The sequence below is a fragment of the Silurus aristotelis genome, assembly GCF_946808225.1.
Source record: "Silurus aristotelis genome assembly, chromosome: 12".
Classification (NCBI taxonomy): Eukaryota; Metazoa; Chordata; class Actinopteri; order Siluriformes; family Siluridae; genus Silurus; species Silurus aristotelis.
This window is the reverse complement of record NC_139585.1, coordinates 9,629,352-9,647,380: the sequence shown is the minus strand read 5'-3', so window position 1 is coordinate 9,647,380 and position 18,029 is coordinate 9,629,352. Positions and strand designations below refer to the sequence as shown.

The 18,029-nt window shown below is 37.3% G+C and overlaps 1 protein-coding gene across 1 annotated transcript in view; it reads left to right on the top strand.

Moving 5' to 3' along the window:
* The window catches only part of cep131 (centrosomal protein 131), a 29,251-nt gene extending 11,637 nt beyond the window's left edge, over positions 1–17,614 (top strand). The window contains 12 exon segments of the mRNA XM_083556454.1: positions 4,114–4,230; positions 5,188–5,217; positions 6,988–7,090; positions 7,556–7,757; positions 8,136–8,243; positions 8,369–8,486; positions 10,750–10,824; positions 12,107–12,249; positions 13,174–13,351; positions 14,434–14,630; positions 14,791–14,851; positions 14,996–17,614. Coding sequence (XP_083412580.1) covers positions 4,114–4,230; positions 5,188–5,217; positions 6,988–7,090; positions 7,556–7,757; positions 8,136–8,243; positions 8,369–8,486; positions 10,750–10,824; positions 12,107–12,249; positions 13,174–13,351; positions 14,434–14,630; positions 14,791–14,851; positions 14,996–15,067 — 1,404 coding nt within the window. The 3' untranslated portion in view covers positions 15,068–17,614.
* Positions 17,615–18,029: the final 415 nt, after the last annotated feature.

The window sequence follows — 18,029 nt, the reverse complement described above, 5'->3', positions numbered from 1 at the left end:
AATCATTTTATTACCATGTGATTAATGTAAATGTAATAAATAGAAACCAAAAATCAATAAATAGAGACGAAATTGAAACTTTCAACATAACAGTTATTCACAATGTCTTTTCTTTACTCAGATATAAAAAATAAATAAATAAATAAACTCTACCCTAAAAAAGTTTTTCTTTTATCACTAAACATTTCATCAGAAAACCGCCATGATGCACACATCCGTCAATAAAAACCATCTGTGTGGAAACATAGCAAAAGATCTGCTTGGTGTCCTGATGATTTAGGTCATTACCAACACCATAATTACTTTAAAACATTTACAAAATAATTTTGTCTTCACGCTCTATGTTGAGTTTGGTTTCACTAAAATAATGATTTGCATTAAGGATCCATATTTGTTCATGTCCATGTTGATTAGAGTATTAAAACCCTAACCCAGATTAGAACCGAAAAAAATGTGTGAAAAGAATTTGTGCGTTAACTCATGACCATCATGCGATTAATCACGATTAAATATTGTAATCAATTGACAGTCCTAATAAATATATATATATATATATATATATATATATATATATATATATATATATATATATATATATATATATATACAGTTATGTATATGTATTTATATGTACACACAGTAGTTTAGAAAGTATTTACTTTTATTAATTTAAACTATAATCATTCAAATTGATATTTTTTCATAATGACAAAGTAAAAACTGAATTCTATATATATTACATTATATATTATATTATATTATATTACATTATATATTATATTATATTTACGGACATTCACTTTACAAACATTCGCGAATACGAAAAAAACCTGTCCTCAAAGTGAAATTTGTTCGGAGACGGAAAACTTAAAAAACACTTGTAAATGTAAAAATGGAGTAGAGCCCCCACGAGCTAGTCGTCAACCGTAACCAGTCTACATGATGCCCACCGGACTAGTGCGAAATCATTTTTTTAAGTAAAATTAATTTTTTTTATTATTACTTTTTTATTTTTTAGTTTGATTATTTAGATTTGTTTTAGTATATTTTATTGTTTATTTGATAGTATTTATAGCTCTCACATCATTAGGAGATATGCATAGTCAATAACAAACACAGTAACATCTTACCAACAAATTCATGGTCCTCGTTTGTAAGGTGGTGCGCATCTGTGTGTGTATGTATGTATGTATGTATGTATGTATGTATGTATATATATATATATATATATATATATATGTATAATGTATGTGTGTGTACCATATTTTCCGGACTATAAGCCACTCTTTGAACCCCGCGGCTTAAACAACGAAGCGGCTAATTTATGGATTTTTCCTGGGTTTTTCCCGGTTTCACAAGCTTCAAGCCAAAATAATGAGCCCCATAACATTAGACTAATGAAATTGCCCAACGGGTTCAGGTAAACCAATGAAATTCTTTATATTAAATCGGATGCGCTGAATCGTCCCGCACCACATCATAAATATGGATGCGGTTCCTCTGACGTTTGACCTGCCGCTCACTCAGACTGTCTACAGGAAATGCGAATCATTCGTCACGCTGAAAACAACCAGGCATGAAAATGCACTTCACCTGTGTTCTGAGCTGCACGGCATCGGGAGAAAAGCTTCACCCATGGTGATTTTTAAACACACGACGATGCCAAAAGATAAACTCTCGAGAGAAATTGTTGTGAAAGGAAGGAGGAAGACATGAATTTCTTGGTAGGCTACTGTTCAGATACAAGCCGTGTTACAGACACTGTCTTTCATTAAAGCCTGTGTAAAGTTAATTAGTTTCAATGTAGACAGGTGCGGCTTATTTATGTTCAAAATAAAAATCTTTGTCAAATTCAGTGTGTGTGGCTTGTATTTGGGTGCGCTTAATAGTCCGGAAATTACGGTGTATGTATGTATGTATGTGTAATATGTAATATGTAATATATATATATATATATATATATATATATATATATATATATATATATATATATATATATATATATATATATATATATATATATATATATATATATATATACACAGTGAGGAAAATAAGTATTTAAACACCCTGCTATTTTGCAAGTTCTCCCACTTAGAAATCATGGAGGGGTCTGAAATTGTCATTGTAGGTGCATGTCCACTGTGAGAGACATAATCTAAAAAAAATAATCCAGAATTGACAATGTAGGATTTTTAAACTATTTATTTGTATGATACAGCTGCAAATAAGTATTTGAACACCTGAGAAAGTCAATGTTAATATTTGGTACAGTAGCCTTTGTTTGCAATTACAGAGGCCAAACATTTCCTGTAGTTTTTTTTACCAGGTTTGCACACACTGCAGGAGGGATTCTGGCCCACTCCTCCACACAGATCTTCTCTAGATCAGTCAAGTTTCTGGCCTGTCGCTGAGAAACACAGAGTTTGAGCTCCCTCCAAAGATTCTCTATTGGGTTTAGGTCTGGAGACTGGCTAGGCCATGCCAGAACCTTGATGTGCTTCTTACAGAGCCACTCCTTGGTTATCCTGGCTGTGTGCTTCTGGTCATTGTCATGTTGGAAGACCCAGCCTCGACCCATCTTCAATGCTCTAACTGAGGAAAGGAGGTTGTTCCCCAAAATCTCGCAATACATGGCCCCGGTCATCCTCTCCTTAATACAGTGCAGTCCCCCTGTCCCATCTGCAGAAAAACACCCCCAAAGCATGATGCTACCACCCCCCATGCTTCACAGTAGGGATGGTGTTCTTGGGATGTTTAGTGGAATTATGACCCAAAAGTTCTATTTTGGTCTTATCTGACCACATGACTTTCTCCCATGACTCCTCTGGATCATCCAAATGGTCACTGGCAAACTTAAGGCATGCCTGGACATGTGCTGGTTTAAGCAGGGGAACCTTCCCTGCCATGCATGATTTCAAACCATGACGTCTTAGTGTATTACCAACAGTAACCTTGGAAACGGTGGTCCCAGCTCTTTTCAGGTCATTGACCAGCTCCTCGCGTGTAGTTCTGGGCTGATTTCTCACCTTCCTTAGGATAATTGAGACCCCACGAGGTGATATCTTGCATGGAGCCCCAGTCCGAGGGAGCTTGACAGTCATGTTTAGCTTCTTCCATTTTCTAATGATTGCTCCAACAGTGGACCTTTTTTCACCGAGCTGCTTGGCAATTTCCCCGTAGCCCTTTCCAGCCTTGTGGAGGTGTACAATTTTGTCTCTAGTGTGTTTGGACAGCTCTTTGGTTTTGGCCATGTTAGTAGTTGGATTCTTACTGATTGTATGGGGTGGACAGGTGTCTTTATGCAGCTAACGACCTCAAACAGGTGCATCTAATTTAGGATAATAAATGTAGTGGAGGTGGACATTTTAAAGGCAGACTAACAGGTCTTTGAGGGTCAGAATTCTAGCTGATAGACAGGTGTTCAAATACTTATTTGCAACTGTATCATACAAATAAATAGTTTAAAAATCATATATTGTGATTTCTGGATTTTTTTTTTTTTTTAGATTATGTCTCTCACAGTGGACATGCACCTATGATGACAATTTCAGACCCCTCCATGATTTCTAAGTGGGAGAACTTGCAAAATAGCAGGGTGTTCAAATACTTATTTTCCTCTTGCAGAACCTGACTAAATGCATCTATAGTGAATAAACTGCAAAAGCAAGAGAGCTATAAAGAGAATGTGGTTGTGCACTGAGCTCGTAAGAATTAAAAGCTACATGATTAAACTGGATGGGTTTGAGCAGGACCAAGATTGAGAAACCCTGCTACAGATTATCGTAATTGCATAGAGAATTATAATTCTCAGTGTAATTATATGGATGAGTTGTGCAAACATTTTAGTTTGTAACTATATTAAGATGTGTATTGCAAAGAAACAGTTCCAAAACAACTACATTTGCCTGACATGTTCTAATAAAGACAGAAAACATCTGAGCCAGTGAGGATCTTGTATGACTTTATCTATACGTGCAGTTTGGTAGTGCTGGGAATTGAACTCGTAACATTTCATTCATTAGCGCAGTCTCTTTAAACACAGCCGCATTTTCAAAAGTTAGTGAAACTGCACAGCTTATGGTTTAAAACTAATCTTTCTCTTGTTCTTAGCTGATTGATGACAAGAAGGCCCTCAGTGAGCGCTGTGAGGGTGTGGTGACTGAGCTCAAACAGGTCGACCAGAAATACACAAAAAAGATCAACCAGATGCAGGAGCAGCATGAACTAGTGAGTTTTATCCGTCAACCTATAATTCACAATATTTGAGCATCTGGCGGATCGTCAAACACGGGGCCTTATATATCAATTGTGTGTATGCATAGTTTTGTGCATTAAATTGTGCATAAGCACATTTTTATGCTTTGAATGCTTGAACATATATCTAATATATACCAATATCTAACATATCTTTAATTCACTGATGGTCAGGTTTATCTTCTTAGACCTTTTAGCATGTTCCATGTTGTCTGAAATGTTCACCGTGGTCAGGATACTGGGCTTTTTAAAGGGAAATGGTTAACCATATGATTTGAGGGCTTTTTTTATGCAGATGAATGAGGCTCTACACGGTTAATTTAGAATGCGTGAGATTTATTTGTGTATGCACATGTGACCGATACCAATCTGGCTGTGTGTACACTGATTAATGAGATTTGGTGTGTGTCACTGTGATACTGCACAGAATTTGAATGCAGTTATGTTGACACTAGGGGGCTCACCTGCTTGATGTGCATCTGTGCTGTTTTGAAACATAAAGACATCCAAAGGTTTATTTGACTCAGTTTTCAGTTGTAGATCCTCAAAACCTTTTTAATTTCAATATTGCAGTCACTGTTCATCTTTAAAAAAAAAAATAACTCGATGTTTATTTCTCTTACACTAAACTTTTCATGTAGAGATTGGTGTGTGGAGGATGCATGTGCTTAACTGCAACATTGCTTCAGTTTTCTCAAACTGTTCTCTGTTCTGTTTTCTTTCCTTGTCTGTCTGTCTGTCTGTCTGTCTGTCTGTCTGTCTGTCTGTCTGTCTGTCTCTCTCTCTCTCTCTCTCTCTCTCTCTCTCTCTCTCTCTCTCTCTCTCTCTCTCTCTCTCTCTCTCTCTCTCTCTCTCTCTCTCTCTCTCTCTCTCTCTCTCTCTCTCTCTCTCTCTCTGCCTCTCTGCTTATGTTTGTTCCTCTGGCTGTAGGTGTGGCAAATTCTGGGTCCCTTGTGTGAGGTAATGCTTGTGCTTCCATTTCTAACCTCCACACTTTCATCATCTTTTCGTTCTCGTTTATTTATTTTTTTCATCCTATGCTCATGCTTTCCTTGGAATGGCAGTCTTTCTTCAGGAGTATTAAACGTGTATAACAAAATCATGAATACAGTGAAAATATTATAGTAAAAGCAAGTGATAAAACTGCAATAAACTGAGAACAAGATCTGAGAGCAGCTTATAATAAAATTATGTGTGAGTGGACTTTTATAATAAGCAAGAAAGTTTTTACTGAATGTTTGCTATGGAACAGTTAAAAGTTAAATCATTCAACATCTCTGTGTGTCTACTCTTTATAGCTTGAAATTATCAAATAAAAGATTTCGAAGTGGAATTACAGGCATCTCTGACAACATGGCAAGATCAAGACCTTGGGAATTTTCTTTTTCCACTAAGTCATGGCCCACCCATTCTTCACTCCTGTGCAGGACATGTCTGAAAGGCTACTTTCCGTTAGCTTTCTATTTTTTTGTTGATAGAAACAAATATAGTTTCATACACACACACACACACACACACACACACACACACACACACACACACACACACACACACACTTACACTGAGTTGTATATGTTGTATAAGTATACAAGTTATATACAACTTATTAATTACACAGATCAACATATATATATATATATATATATATATATATATATATATATATATATATATATATATATATATATTGTGTGTGTGTGTGTAAATCTGTGTAATTAATTATTCAATTGAAGGGTTTAAAGGTGAATGTGTTTAATAGCAGCATATTCAACAGTAGCACAGACAAATTGCAGGTTTATATTAATGCACTCATTCTAACAGTGTATGGTTTCTATAGTAACAGCTTAAACATGGAGACTTGTATCTCACACACTTCACCTTATCTAAAGCTAAAAATGAATGAATTAAAAAAATTATGGAAGGAGTCTCCAATGTCAGAAATGTTAATAGCAGTCAGTATTTCACCAAAGAGAGTTGTATACTTTCTGGTTTCTTAGTTACAAAACTTTTTGTCTTGTTAACATTAAATAATAGACAGTGATGAGGAAACGTCTGCATATACTAGTAATAATAATTACAATAACATTAAATGTAAGTATAAATTGATCTCGTGAAAAATGTATAATTCTTTAATACATAAACGCTTGTTGATGTTGCGTATAATAGCGGATAAAACAGAGCAATTAAATATTAATGAGGTGATAAAATCATTACAGTGCTCTAATATTGAGACGCATTTCACGGTAATTGATTGCTTCTTTCCCTATAAAACCAAACCCTGTCATGTTTTATTAATATCTCTCTTAATTCATTCATCTTAATTCGATAAATTTGAGTTACTCATGTAAATGTATGTGATTACTGAACATCCTATTTCAGAGTTCAAACCATCTCTTTATCTTTATGCACAGGGGTGTAGTCATGGTGGACTCATGTTTGGACTCCCAAGTTAACGCATACAGAGACTATATATTATATTATATTATATATATTACATGTTTTGCCAATTTTGTGAATTATTTTCGACGCTCTAGCCTCTAAATTGTGTCTCTCTCAGGGTGTGTCCTTCAGGTCAGAGCTGGCTGGTGTTTTGCATAGAACATAGAAATGCATGTGTTTTTTTTTTTTTCCATAAAATTTATCTAGCCAACTGGCCACAGTAAAAAGTTCTGTTTTCCATTTCTCTCTACCTTTATTCTCTCAATCCCCCCTCTCTCTCCCCAACCTCAGGAGATTAAAAAACTGAAAGAGTTGATGAGTGCCACAGAAAAGATACGGCGAGAGAAGTGGATTGATGAGAAGACTAAGAAGATCAAGGAAATTACTGTCAAAGGTAAGCTGGTAAAAATAAATAAATAAAATTATCTTGCCAGAAATAAAAAATAATCGAAAAATAATTAAAAAGGTTGTCGTATTTTCAGTTGTGGGTTACTGGATTTTACCTGTCACACAATATTTGCAGCTATCATATGACATTGAGTCTAGACTACCTGGTGACAGAGTGTGTAAATTTCATGGGCAAAATTCAAATGTACACACACACACACACACACACACACACACACACACACACACACACACACACACAAATGAGATGTGGAAAAAAAAAGCCAATCAAGAACAATAAAATCCTGGTCTGCACCTGCATTTTAATGTTGTAGGATTTTTCTTTGACCAATGCTAGATGTTCTTCTAGAACTATCTAACTAAAAAAGTTTTTACATAAAAATTTATAGAATTACTGAGGCCTTTTGAAATGTGACTTTTGTATAACATATATGTGGGCACATGTGTTCAGGCCTGGAGCCAGAGATCCAAAAGCTGATCTCCAAGCACAAGCAAGAGCTGAAGAAGCTGAAGGCGATGCATGAGGCCGAGTTGCTGCAGGCAGATGAGAGAGCAGCACAGCGCTACGTCCGCCAGATTGAGGAGCTCCGGCAGCAGCTGGAGAGAGAGAAAGACGAACAGTGCCAGCGTGAACGAGAGCTCGCCAAGCAAAGGTACACAGAGCAGCTGAGTAAAGTCTACACACAGAGACATTAATGGCACCTATAGAAAAAACACACACACACACACACACAAACACACACACACACACACTGCCAGGCATTAGCATTGCATGCTAGCTTAGAAATGCTAGAAATGTACAGTCAGTTGCTTAGATATGAGATATTATCTCTAGGGTTGCATTTCCGTATCATGTAATTTCAAAGGAATGCATCTCAAGAAGTTTGTCCTCATAAAATGTACAAGGCTGGGCTGTGTGTAACTGTATATATATGTGTGTGTGTGTGTGTGTGTGTGTGTGTGTGTGTGTGTGTGTGTGTGTGTGTGTGTGTGTGTGTGTGTGTGTGTGTGTGTGTGTGTGTGTGTATAAGGTTTGAAAAGCAGCTACAGGAAGAAGAGAATGCCTTACAGCAGCAGAGGAGACGACTCTATAAGGATGTCGCTGATGAGAAGGAGCGACTTGCCCAGCAAGCTGCAAGGTCAGCATTATCGTTTATACAATTTGGGGTTTTGCAATAAATATTAATTAACATTTACTTACTAGACTGTTGACGGAGCCATGCTTAAGCTCAGCTAAGTGTGTGTGTGATTGTGTGTGTTACAGGCAGCAGGCAGACCTGGAAGAGTTGAAATCTCAGTTGGAGAGCAACAGCTCTCTGGCTAATCGTGCTCTAAGAGAAGAGATGGAGAAGAGCAGAGAAGAGCAGGAGAGAAGGCACCAGGTAAAACCCTGAGGTCACACTGTTTATTCAGAAAATTAAACACAATTGTAACACATCATTCATAATTACATATATGTTTCAATGTAAGATGATTCATGTGACAGCTCACTTCTCTTCACTACACACTGCATACTACAGCTGCATCGAGAGCAGTACATGGCCTTTTTCTTCTTTCACTGCATAACCTGAGAACTTAATTAGAATGGCTGGATTGAATTGCACGCTGCCATTTTGTCTACAAAGGCCAGATATACAGTATATCGAGAGCCAAATCTATTATCAATGTCAATGACTAGGTAATGCAAACAGCCTAGAGAGACCATTAAAGGTTGCTAGATCCGTGCCAGGAACACATAATGCATACGCTACCAGATAATTGTATTTATATATATATTTATTTTTGTTGTTTTTGCTCAGCTAAATAAATCATGCACGTAATGTAAATTATGCATAAAAGCTTTTATATATAAATGATGCACATGCATATGTAGATTCTTTAGATGTTTTTATTACTTAAAATGCATTCCATATAAATAACACTTTTTGTCTAAATATCAGTTAACACAAAAAGTTAATTGACTGTGTAGGATCGTGTAGGACTACCAGGATTAAAAAACATTATTCCTGAAATACAAATGTAAAAAAAAAAAACAATCTTAATGTATTCACAGTGGGGCAAATAATTATTTTAACAGAGGGAGACAGAATATAAAAAAATCCATTAAAAAACTTTAAGAAAGGTTATAAATTAATTTGTATTTAATCAAGTAAAACAAGTATTTGATCCCCTACCTATCAATTCATTAAGTGTATAAAGGACACCCGTCACAGAATCAACCTTCCATTAAAACCTCTCCGCCACCATGGGCAAGACCAAAAAGCTGTCAAAGGACGTCAAGGACAAGATTGTAGACCTGCTCAAGGCTGGAATAGGCTACAAGACCATCAGCAAAAAGCTTGGTGAGAAAAAGACCACTGTTGGCATGATAATTCAAAAATGGAAGAAATACAAAAGTAAATTGCCCCCGCTCTGGATCCCCATGCAAAATCTCACCTCATGGGGTAAGGATGATTTTTGAGAAAGGTGAGGGATCAGCCCAGACTTACACTGGATTAGCTTATTAATGACCTCAAGGGAGCTGAGACCATAGTCATCAAGAAAACCATTGGTAACACACCAAGGTTTCTCTGATCAAGAATGCACATGAACAGGCCCGTCTTAAGTTTTTACTAATGAACACCTGGATGATTTTGAGAAGGCTTGGGAGAATGTTATGTGGTCATTTGAGACCAAAATTGAGTTATTAGTCATCAACTCGACTCAGAGAAATGCTAAATGTGACCCCGAGAACTCAATCCCCACTGTCATACATGGAGGAGGAAACGTTCCTCCATGGTCCATACAGTCCATACAGTATATTACAAAAGTTTGTGGACACCTTACAATAAGATTTGTATGCGTTTTCTTTTTTAAATCTTATTCCACGTTTGGTCCCTATTTACCGTAATAATAACCTCCACTCTTCTGGGTAGATGTTCCACTAGATTTTAAAATGCTTGTAAAGATTTGTGCTCATTCAAACGCAAAGGGCATTAGTGAAGTCAGGTACTGATGTAGGTGGGGCGAGGAGGCCTGGGGTGCACTCTGCATTTCAATCCATCCCAAAAGTGTTTTAAGAGGTTTAAGGTCAGAGCTCTATAGCAGGCCACTGAAGATCTTCCTCTCCAACCCATGTAAACCTTATCTTTGTAGAGCTCGTTTGGGGAAGAACCACTTATGAAAAAAAATTGTCTTAAGTCATTTAGAAATTTTTTTTATAGGGAGATAATGACATACTTAGATATCTTGTTTGAATAGGACAGCCCTTTTAAAGTTATGCTGTAGGTGTCAATGGCTATATATCTCATATTTCCTATCATTACAAATGTCTGTCTATAAGTAGCCGAGACTTTCTGCCAAGATGTTCTCAGCTGAAATTGTCAGCACTTTTTCTTCAGACCAGTTTATTCAATCAGTGACTCGCTATTACATAACCCTGATTTATTATTCAAAATAATACATTTAGAAATAAAACCTGCAAGCAATTTGCATTGAAAGTTCTACAAAATGAACGGGAACGATAACACATATGACAGCCTTCTCTAACCTTAAAACCATTTTTCTGTTTTATGTACATCACTTTTCCAGTAGCATCAATTAACCTATTAGCCATGGTGCATTTCAGTGACTAAAATGAACCTTCTGTTGTGTTTTTGTTTTTAGGTAGAAATGAAGGCACTGCGGGAAAGGCTAGAAATTGAGAAACAGACATGGGAGGAAAACTACATGAAAAAGGAGGTGTGTGTTTGTGGGAGAGTGAGTGTATGTCTGAGAAAGTGAGTGAGATATTAACAAAATTGACAAACTGTTTAAAAACAAAGTAAAATACATTGATAACTATGTAAATAAAAGATAAGTTTGAAGCTGTTCTACAAATTTAAAAGCATATCACAAAATATAATTAAAGCTAAATATTACTAACATTTGATTGGTTGTTAGCACGCAAGATCTTCAAAATATTGCCCGCAAAAAAGCATCCGAAGGTGATCATGGGCACTGGATCAAAATTTGGGAAAAATAGAATACAGTTTTATAAAGATATTTCATATACTGAAACTTCAGTGTGTCAGAGTCAGTGTCTATATATGAAAATTTGCCAGTGTAATCTGTGCAATCATTTGATTTAGATATCTACCTGCATCCTTTACCCTTTATTTATATTTATGGCATTTATCCAAGGGGACTTATATTATTTTTGCTATTGAGCAGTTGAAAGTGAAGGACCTTGCTCAAAAGCCCTGGGATTTGGGAACCCATGACCTTTCAATTAAAAATGATTAACTACTAAACTACCACTTTTTCACTGTTCCATGGAATAAATTAGTAACATGAATTGCTGTTTTTGCTTTGTAATGGAAGTAAATTATAGACAGGCTTTAAATTGCCAAGTAATGACACCGAGCTAATTGTTGTTTACACATGCATTTCTGCCCCTTGAGGCGTATTGCCTCAGAAGGTAGCACAGACATGCTTTAAAGAAAGTATACATTTCACAGGTTTAGTTGTTTTGGTTGTAAAAATCCCTCAAATCACAAAAAAAGCTTTTCTTCCACCTCACTGTTTCATCATAATGGTGTGTCCAATGGTTCAATGAGTTGAGAAATTCTCAATACATTTGTCCTGCTTTTGCATTACCCAACCCAATTGTGTAAAGCTCATAAGAGCTTGATTAAAAAAGAAATGTAGACTTTGTAAGGTGCATCCATTGGCCAGGGGGCTTTAATCTTATCTGTAAAGATATATGGGGTGAAGTATTTCCTTCTGGCCAAATATGAACCACACCTAGCATTTACAAGACGTCACCACCATTGTTTTAGTTCACTTAAACCTAAATAAATTAGCATTTGACACAATCTGAAGTACAAAGAAATAATGAAAGGTAACTGAAACGTTTGGGTATTAAAATCATTAAGCTTCATGAGAAATCAGGACAGTAATGCCATTTGAAGGTACGAAAAAACAAATGATTTGCATCAATTACTGCATGCTATGCAAGACTGAAAGGTTTATATCTCCGCAGGAAGTGTGGCTACTCACCCGAGAGCGAGAGATGAAAGAAGAAGTGCGCCGGGGTCGGGACAAAGAAATTGAGTTTGCCATTCGGAGGCTAGAAGAGGAGACGAGCGGTGCAAGAGAAGAGTGTGAGAGAGCTGCAGACAACCGGTAAGTGTTTGTGTCTGTGTGTATATCAGTGGCAGATATTATAGGAATGATGTTTTTTCTGAGAATTTGAAATGAACGCAAATTGTGCAAATACTACAGGAAAGACGCAAAAGAATAAATAGTTCTAGAAAAAGCTTAACTTTTTGAACTGGTTTGGCACGATGTCCAGCTTTTGAAAAGTCTTGAAATGTCCTTGTAAGTATATCTGCGACTAAATGCCTCTGTCAGCCATTGTGAAATGAAAAACAAAATGTTAACTATTAAATCTACACATGTATTTGAGCTTGTGCAGTTTGCTACAGATGTGGTTTGCTAGCTCTAACTAGTGCACTTCTCTGACCATCCAATCAAAGGATGTGAAAATGCAGATGTTATGGTATACCTGCTAGAGGGGCTCAGTGTCACCAACTCCAAATCTGATTGGTTAAGGCAACCTTGTCCTGTATTATAAGCTACAAGCGCTAGCACTGTTGATTCTGAAGGCCTCCAGGTGGCTTGGATAGAAACTCTAAAATAAACTTCTGGAAGAAGTGCAACCAAGAGAAAAGCTATCAAGTGAAAAAGAATAAACTGTTGGGTATAATTTAATACATATTTATTGAGAAATATATATTAAAATGTAAATCAGTGATTCTGGGTTTAGCTCAGCAAAGACGGCCTTGACAGTCCACCACTGATATATACGTATATACCTACATACCTACATAAGTGTTTCCCTGTACCTTTAAGATTTAGTATCTGCATCAGTTTTGTGAGATGCCCTGAGTTAAATATAGAGAAAATGTAAACACACACAAACTGTGGCATAATTATGCTGTGAACTTTAAAGCATCTAACACAAATAGAAATACATGAATTGATAAGAACCTGAAAAATTCCATTGTGTTTACACTTACATTCTGTGTGTGCATTTGTGTTTTTAAGGGTAAAGCGTGTGAGGGAAAAATACGAAGCAGAGCTTCGAGAATTGGAGCGCTCTGAGCTGGCTGCTCTGGAGAAGCAACAGGAGATGAAAAAGAAACTGACTGAGATGGAAGGAGAGCTTCTCCGCTTGCAGTCCCTTCTTACACAAAAAGAGCAGGAGATCACTGATATCACACAGGTAAGTAATGCAATACTACCATGCACACATATCGGTGTATTACGGATGTACACACTCATGCCAGCATAAGCCTTTTTTGAATATTATTTTCAGGGCACCATTTTCAGCACCTTCTCCCAAGTTCGTCTCATGGAAAAGGCCAACTGATGTGCATTAAAAGCACTTGGTTATAACCAGTAAATACAGTCGAATTGCATTACGTGATAATTCTTACTACTGCATTAGCACAAAGCACTTTTGCCTTGTAAGCCAGTGTTAAGTATGAGCACTTTGATTTTAACTCAGGTTAATGTAATACAATGCAGGACTTCGTGTTCATATCAGGTTATCATGAGCATAATTTTCAGTCATGCTTTGTTAAAAAATAATAATAATCATTTTGTGCAGTAGAAATGCACATCACTTAGGGTTTGCACATGCAGTTCTGTTGTTCTGGTCAGAACTATTTCATAGACTATAAGACAAACGCAAACACTCTCACACACTCTCACACACTCTCACACACTCTCACACACTCTCACACACTCTCACACACTCTCACACTCTCACACACTCTCACACACACACACACACACACACACACACACACACACACACACACACACACACACACACACACACACAAAACAGGATATTGGAGCCTGGAAAAATTCAAAAGCACAAAATGTTACCTACCAAACAAGTATCTGCTATTTACTCACATAACCTGGCTCCAAGTGACTCATACCAATGCCATATTAAATAGAACTGTTAATCAGATCTCAGCTGCCAAACCCAAATAATATACATCATTACAAATCTCTTGAAAAGCATAAAAAATTGCTGCGGGGGAGGAGAGAAGATTTCAAGCGAAAATCACACACCCAACAAACTTGCACAACTGTAGAGCCTAATGCTGATACACCACTCTGTCAAAGCAAAAAAATGATCTCACTGGTAATTCCTAATTTTGTGAGAGGGTTGCTGGCATGGCTTTTAGAGATTACTGGCACATTCCTCAAGCAGCTCTATGGTGGAATCTTCCCTGTTTCCATGTCTCACACATAGACAAATACAGTGAGCGTTCCTGTGTGTGTTTGTAGATCCGTGATAAGATGTCAGAAGAGAGGCGGAGCCTGGCTGAGGTCATCAGAGAGGAGTTTGCAGAGAGACTGGTTGTAATGGAGGAAGAAAACAGGAGGTTGAAGGTGGAGGTGGCAGAGGTGCGAGCGAGACTCCGATTGGAGGTGGAGCGACTCAGCCGAGAGAAAGAGGAAGAGCTGGCAGAGGTCCACCAGCGGTAAGAAGAACAGAGACACAAAGATAAACAGCAGATGCTATTCTTTTAAAGCACTAGCCATTATTTATGACCTCTTCTGTGTAAGCGTGCAGATGTACCACAGATGTTGAGCTGTTCATAAGAAGTGACGTGATTTTTTTTTGTACCATGTGTTTTCAAGGGTGAAATCAGCTATTTTGAAGAAGGAGGAAACTGTGAACACTTTACGAAAGCAGCATGAGGTGTGGACGCCATCTTGCAAATAATAAATTATCTTTTTTTTAATGCATTCAACCCTTTGGGGTTTGTAAAATTAGCTAAAAACATTTGACACTCTCTTCTTTTTTTGTCTTGTCTTGTTCTTTTCCCCCCACTTTCTCTCCCAGGCTGCGTTAAAGAGAGCAGATCACCTGGAGGCCTTGCTGGAGCAGCAGAGAAAACAGCTGTTAGGGAAATGATTTATATTTCTCTCCTTTTTCCCTTATCACTAGCACTGAGTGATGAGGCGAAGGGAGGAATCACATTTCGAACACATTTCTCAGTTTGGTACGACAGTGTTGTCTTTCCCTTGGCAACAGAAGTTTAACCAAAGGGAGTCTTTTCTGAACACAGAATAGAGCCAAGAGGCCTTTAACTTGGACTAGACCACAAACTTTTCCTGACACAGACGGAGGGAGAGAAATTGCAACAGGCGGGGAAGAGTGCAAGGGGGAGGAAATATTCCACCGGAGATGTTTCTCTATATGAGCAGGGTGGGGGTGGGAAAGGCCATACAGGCTTTGACAATAAGCACTTTTAGCAGTTCCAAACACTTTGTGCTATCCTTTATTTAAAGCAGCTCATTGTGTAAAAAAAAGAAAGGGAGAGAGAGAACGAGGCAAAAGAGAGGGATAGTATAGAAATTGAAAAGTAGTCGAAATAAATAAATGTATCAACCACAACACTACCCTGTGGCTGTTTCAGACTCTTTCTGTGCTACAGTCTTTCAGCTTCTACACAGTATTACAGGAGGAAGGAGGGCGAACTTACACCCTCCCACCTTCTCTTTTGTGTCACATACAGATGCCTTTTGTCTCAGGTCTCCCCCGGGCTCAACCAAAGTACTGGGATCACAGCATGCTCACTGAAACATGCAGGCCTTATGACCAGTCAAGCCCTACATTTAAAGTGTGTTCGAGGTCTAAGTGGAGTTGTTCTAGTTAGGTTTTGAACAGAGAATATTCTAGAAACTTAAAAAAAAAAACGTTAAGAGAAAGATAGAGAGGAAAATTGTTTTAAACAATGAACACGTAGCTATGTTTTAGGGTAGGAAAAGGTGGATATATTAGTAGTGGTTACGTTGTGAGAAAGTGCCAAAGTAGGTCTTTTGAATTCTACAGTTAGACATAGTGAGAAGGATTTAGAATGTGAAATGAAGGTGAATAGACAAATGAAAGTGCAAAGGACATGTTTAGAGGATTAAGGAAAGCAGAGCTAGCTTTTAAAGGGGCATCAGGCTTTTGTGTAGCTAACACTAAAAGCTTCACCATGAAATGTAAGAGGCCTGAGACAAAATACATTAATACATTAAAGAATGACTGGAGGCTTATACATGCTTACTTTTCTCTTTGTCCTCCAGCAACCCCCATGTTCTCTTATTACTCCATCGTGATTGGCAGATTCATGGTAATGGATTGACAGAAACTTTTTTTGAAGCCCTGTTGATCTTTCTCTTGCCTTCATAAGAATGCCTGCTTTTTGTTGTAGACTATTTGAAACGGGTCTTGTTTTTGAACAAGACTTGTTTTCTGCTTTGAAAACAAACCACAACCAAATGGAAACTCTTACGTCACGTTTACTTGATGGAAATGTGGGCTCAAGTCACAGGCCAATCAATATTATTTGTGATCTAATTTTAGATTTATTGTAGTAAAAGCCCTTATTTCGATGGCTAAACTGATTCAGTGCTCCAGTAAAGGGAGGAGTAGCTCAGTATTGATGCATTTAAGCATTTTATAACCATTCATGCCTTCACTGTGATGAAAAAATCCTTACGTTTGAATGTTTTGAGTGTTGTACAGATAGTACTGCTTACTTATACCATTTTTGGATGGGTGTTAGTAAATCAGATGAGTCTGATTTGTGTTAAAAAATTATTTTTGAAAATGTTAAGTGAAAGAAGACATCCTGGTCCCTTGAGGGTTCGGATAAAGCTTGTGTATTTTCCTTATTATTACACTTCCTCCAAGCTCCATACCCTCATAGCAGACCAGGCTCCAGTCACATTAGAAGAAACTTTGGGGCTTTGGCATTACCATAGTTAAGTAGACACTAAGATCTATTTCAGATATGTTTTATAGGGTGGGAATTTATGTTGTTCCAAACCTTCTTAAACATGTACAAATAAAGTGTGTATGTGTGTGTATCTTTGCTTGGGATTATCTGAGCATGTAACATGAACCCTAGTTAAAGGTTCATCTTTAAAGGACAAATAGTAACCTTTATAAAACATTCACCATACTATTTCTCGGAGAGGAGAAATCACCCGCTGTGTATGCTAGTCCATGGCCTTTGTATTTGTGTGTGTGTGTGTGTGTGTGTGTGTGTGGCAGCAGCATGGTTGGCATTGTTGGCGCATACCAACTGTAAAGGAAACTGGACTATTTCCAATAATAATTGAGTCCAAACAAGACCAGCATTGTCCTTATCAGAGTTTTAAGTAAAGACCAGGACTGGATAGTTTTCATTCATGGCTAAATTCTTTTAAGTACCAATTGCCATTATTATTCCCATTTCAAGTGAATTTTTAATTATTTCCACTGGTTGGAATTTATTTTTGTGCTGTGGAAGTGAATGTTATCATTTCCGTGACCTAAAACTTGTTATTATGGGTTCTATGTCCCTCTTGTAGCTCTTAACTAATAATTTAATCACAAATGTAGTTCTTTAGTCATTATGAATTATTATTATTGTTTTTTTTATGTGAAAACTGACTGTACATGTCCAATAAATCTTATTAAGATGACTGCTCGCATCTTCTTTTTTTTGTGCTCAAGAAACCAGACAACGTTGTGTTTGTGCTCGCTACCCAGCATAACTGTCTCTAAGGAACTATGCTAATTAGAATGTCCTCTCTTTGCCTCTTGGCTTTGTGCACAATAATGTGAGCTCAGTCCTGAGCATTATCCTGGATTTATTCCCCCTGGAAAACTTCTGATGGCTGCTTGGAGCTCTTGGCCTTCTCTTGACTCGGCACTGCAATAATACTGCTTGCTCTGTCTCTCCTATACCACATGACAGAGAAGATGAGACATCTCTTTTTCATTTAGCTTTTTATAGCATTTACAATCAAAGTGACTAAAAATGGACACAAACCCTCTTTTAACAGCATCTTAACTTATATTTTCTCTGTCTTCCACTAGCTTAATGGTGATGTGGTAT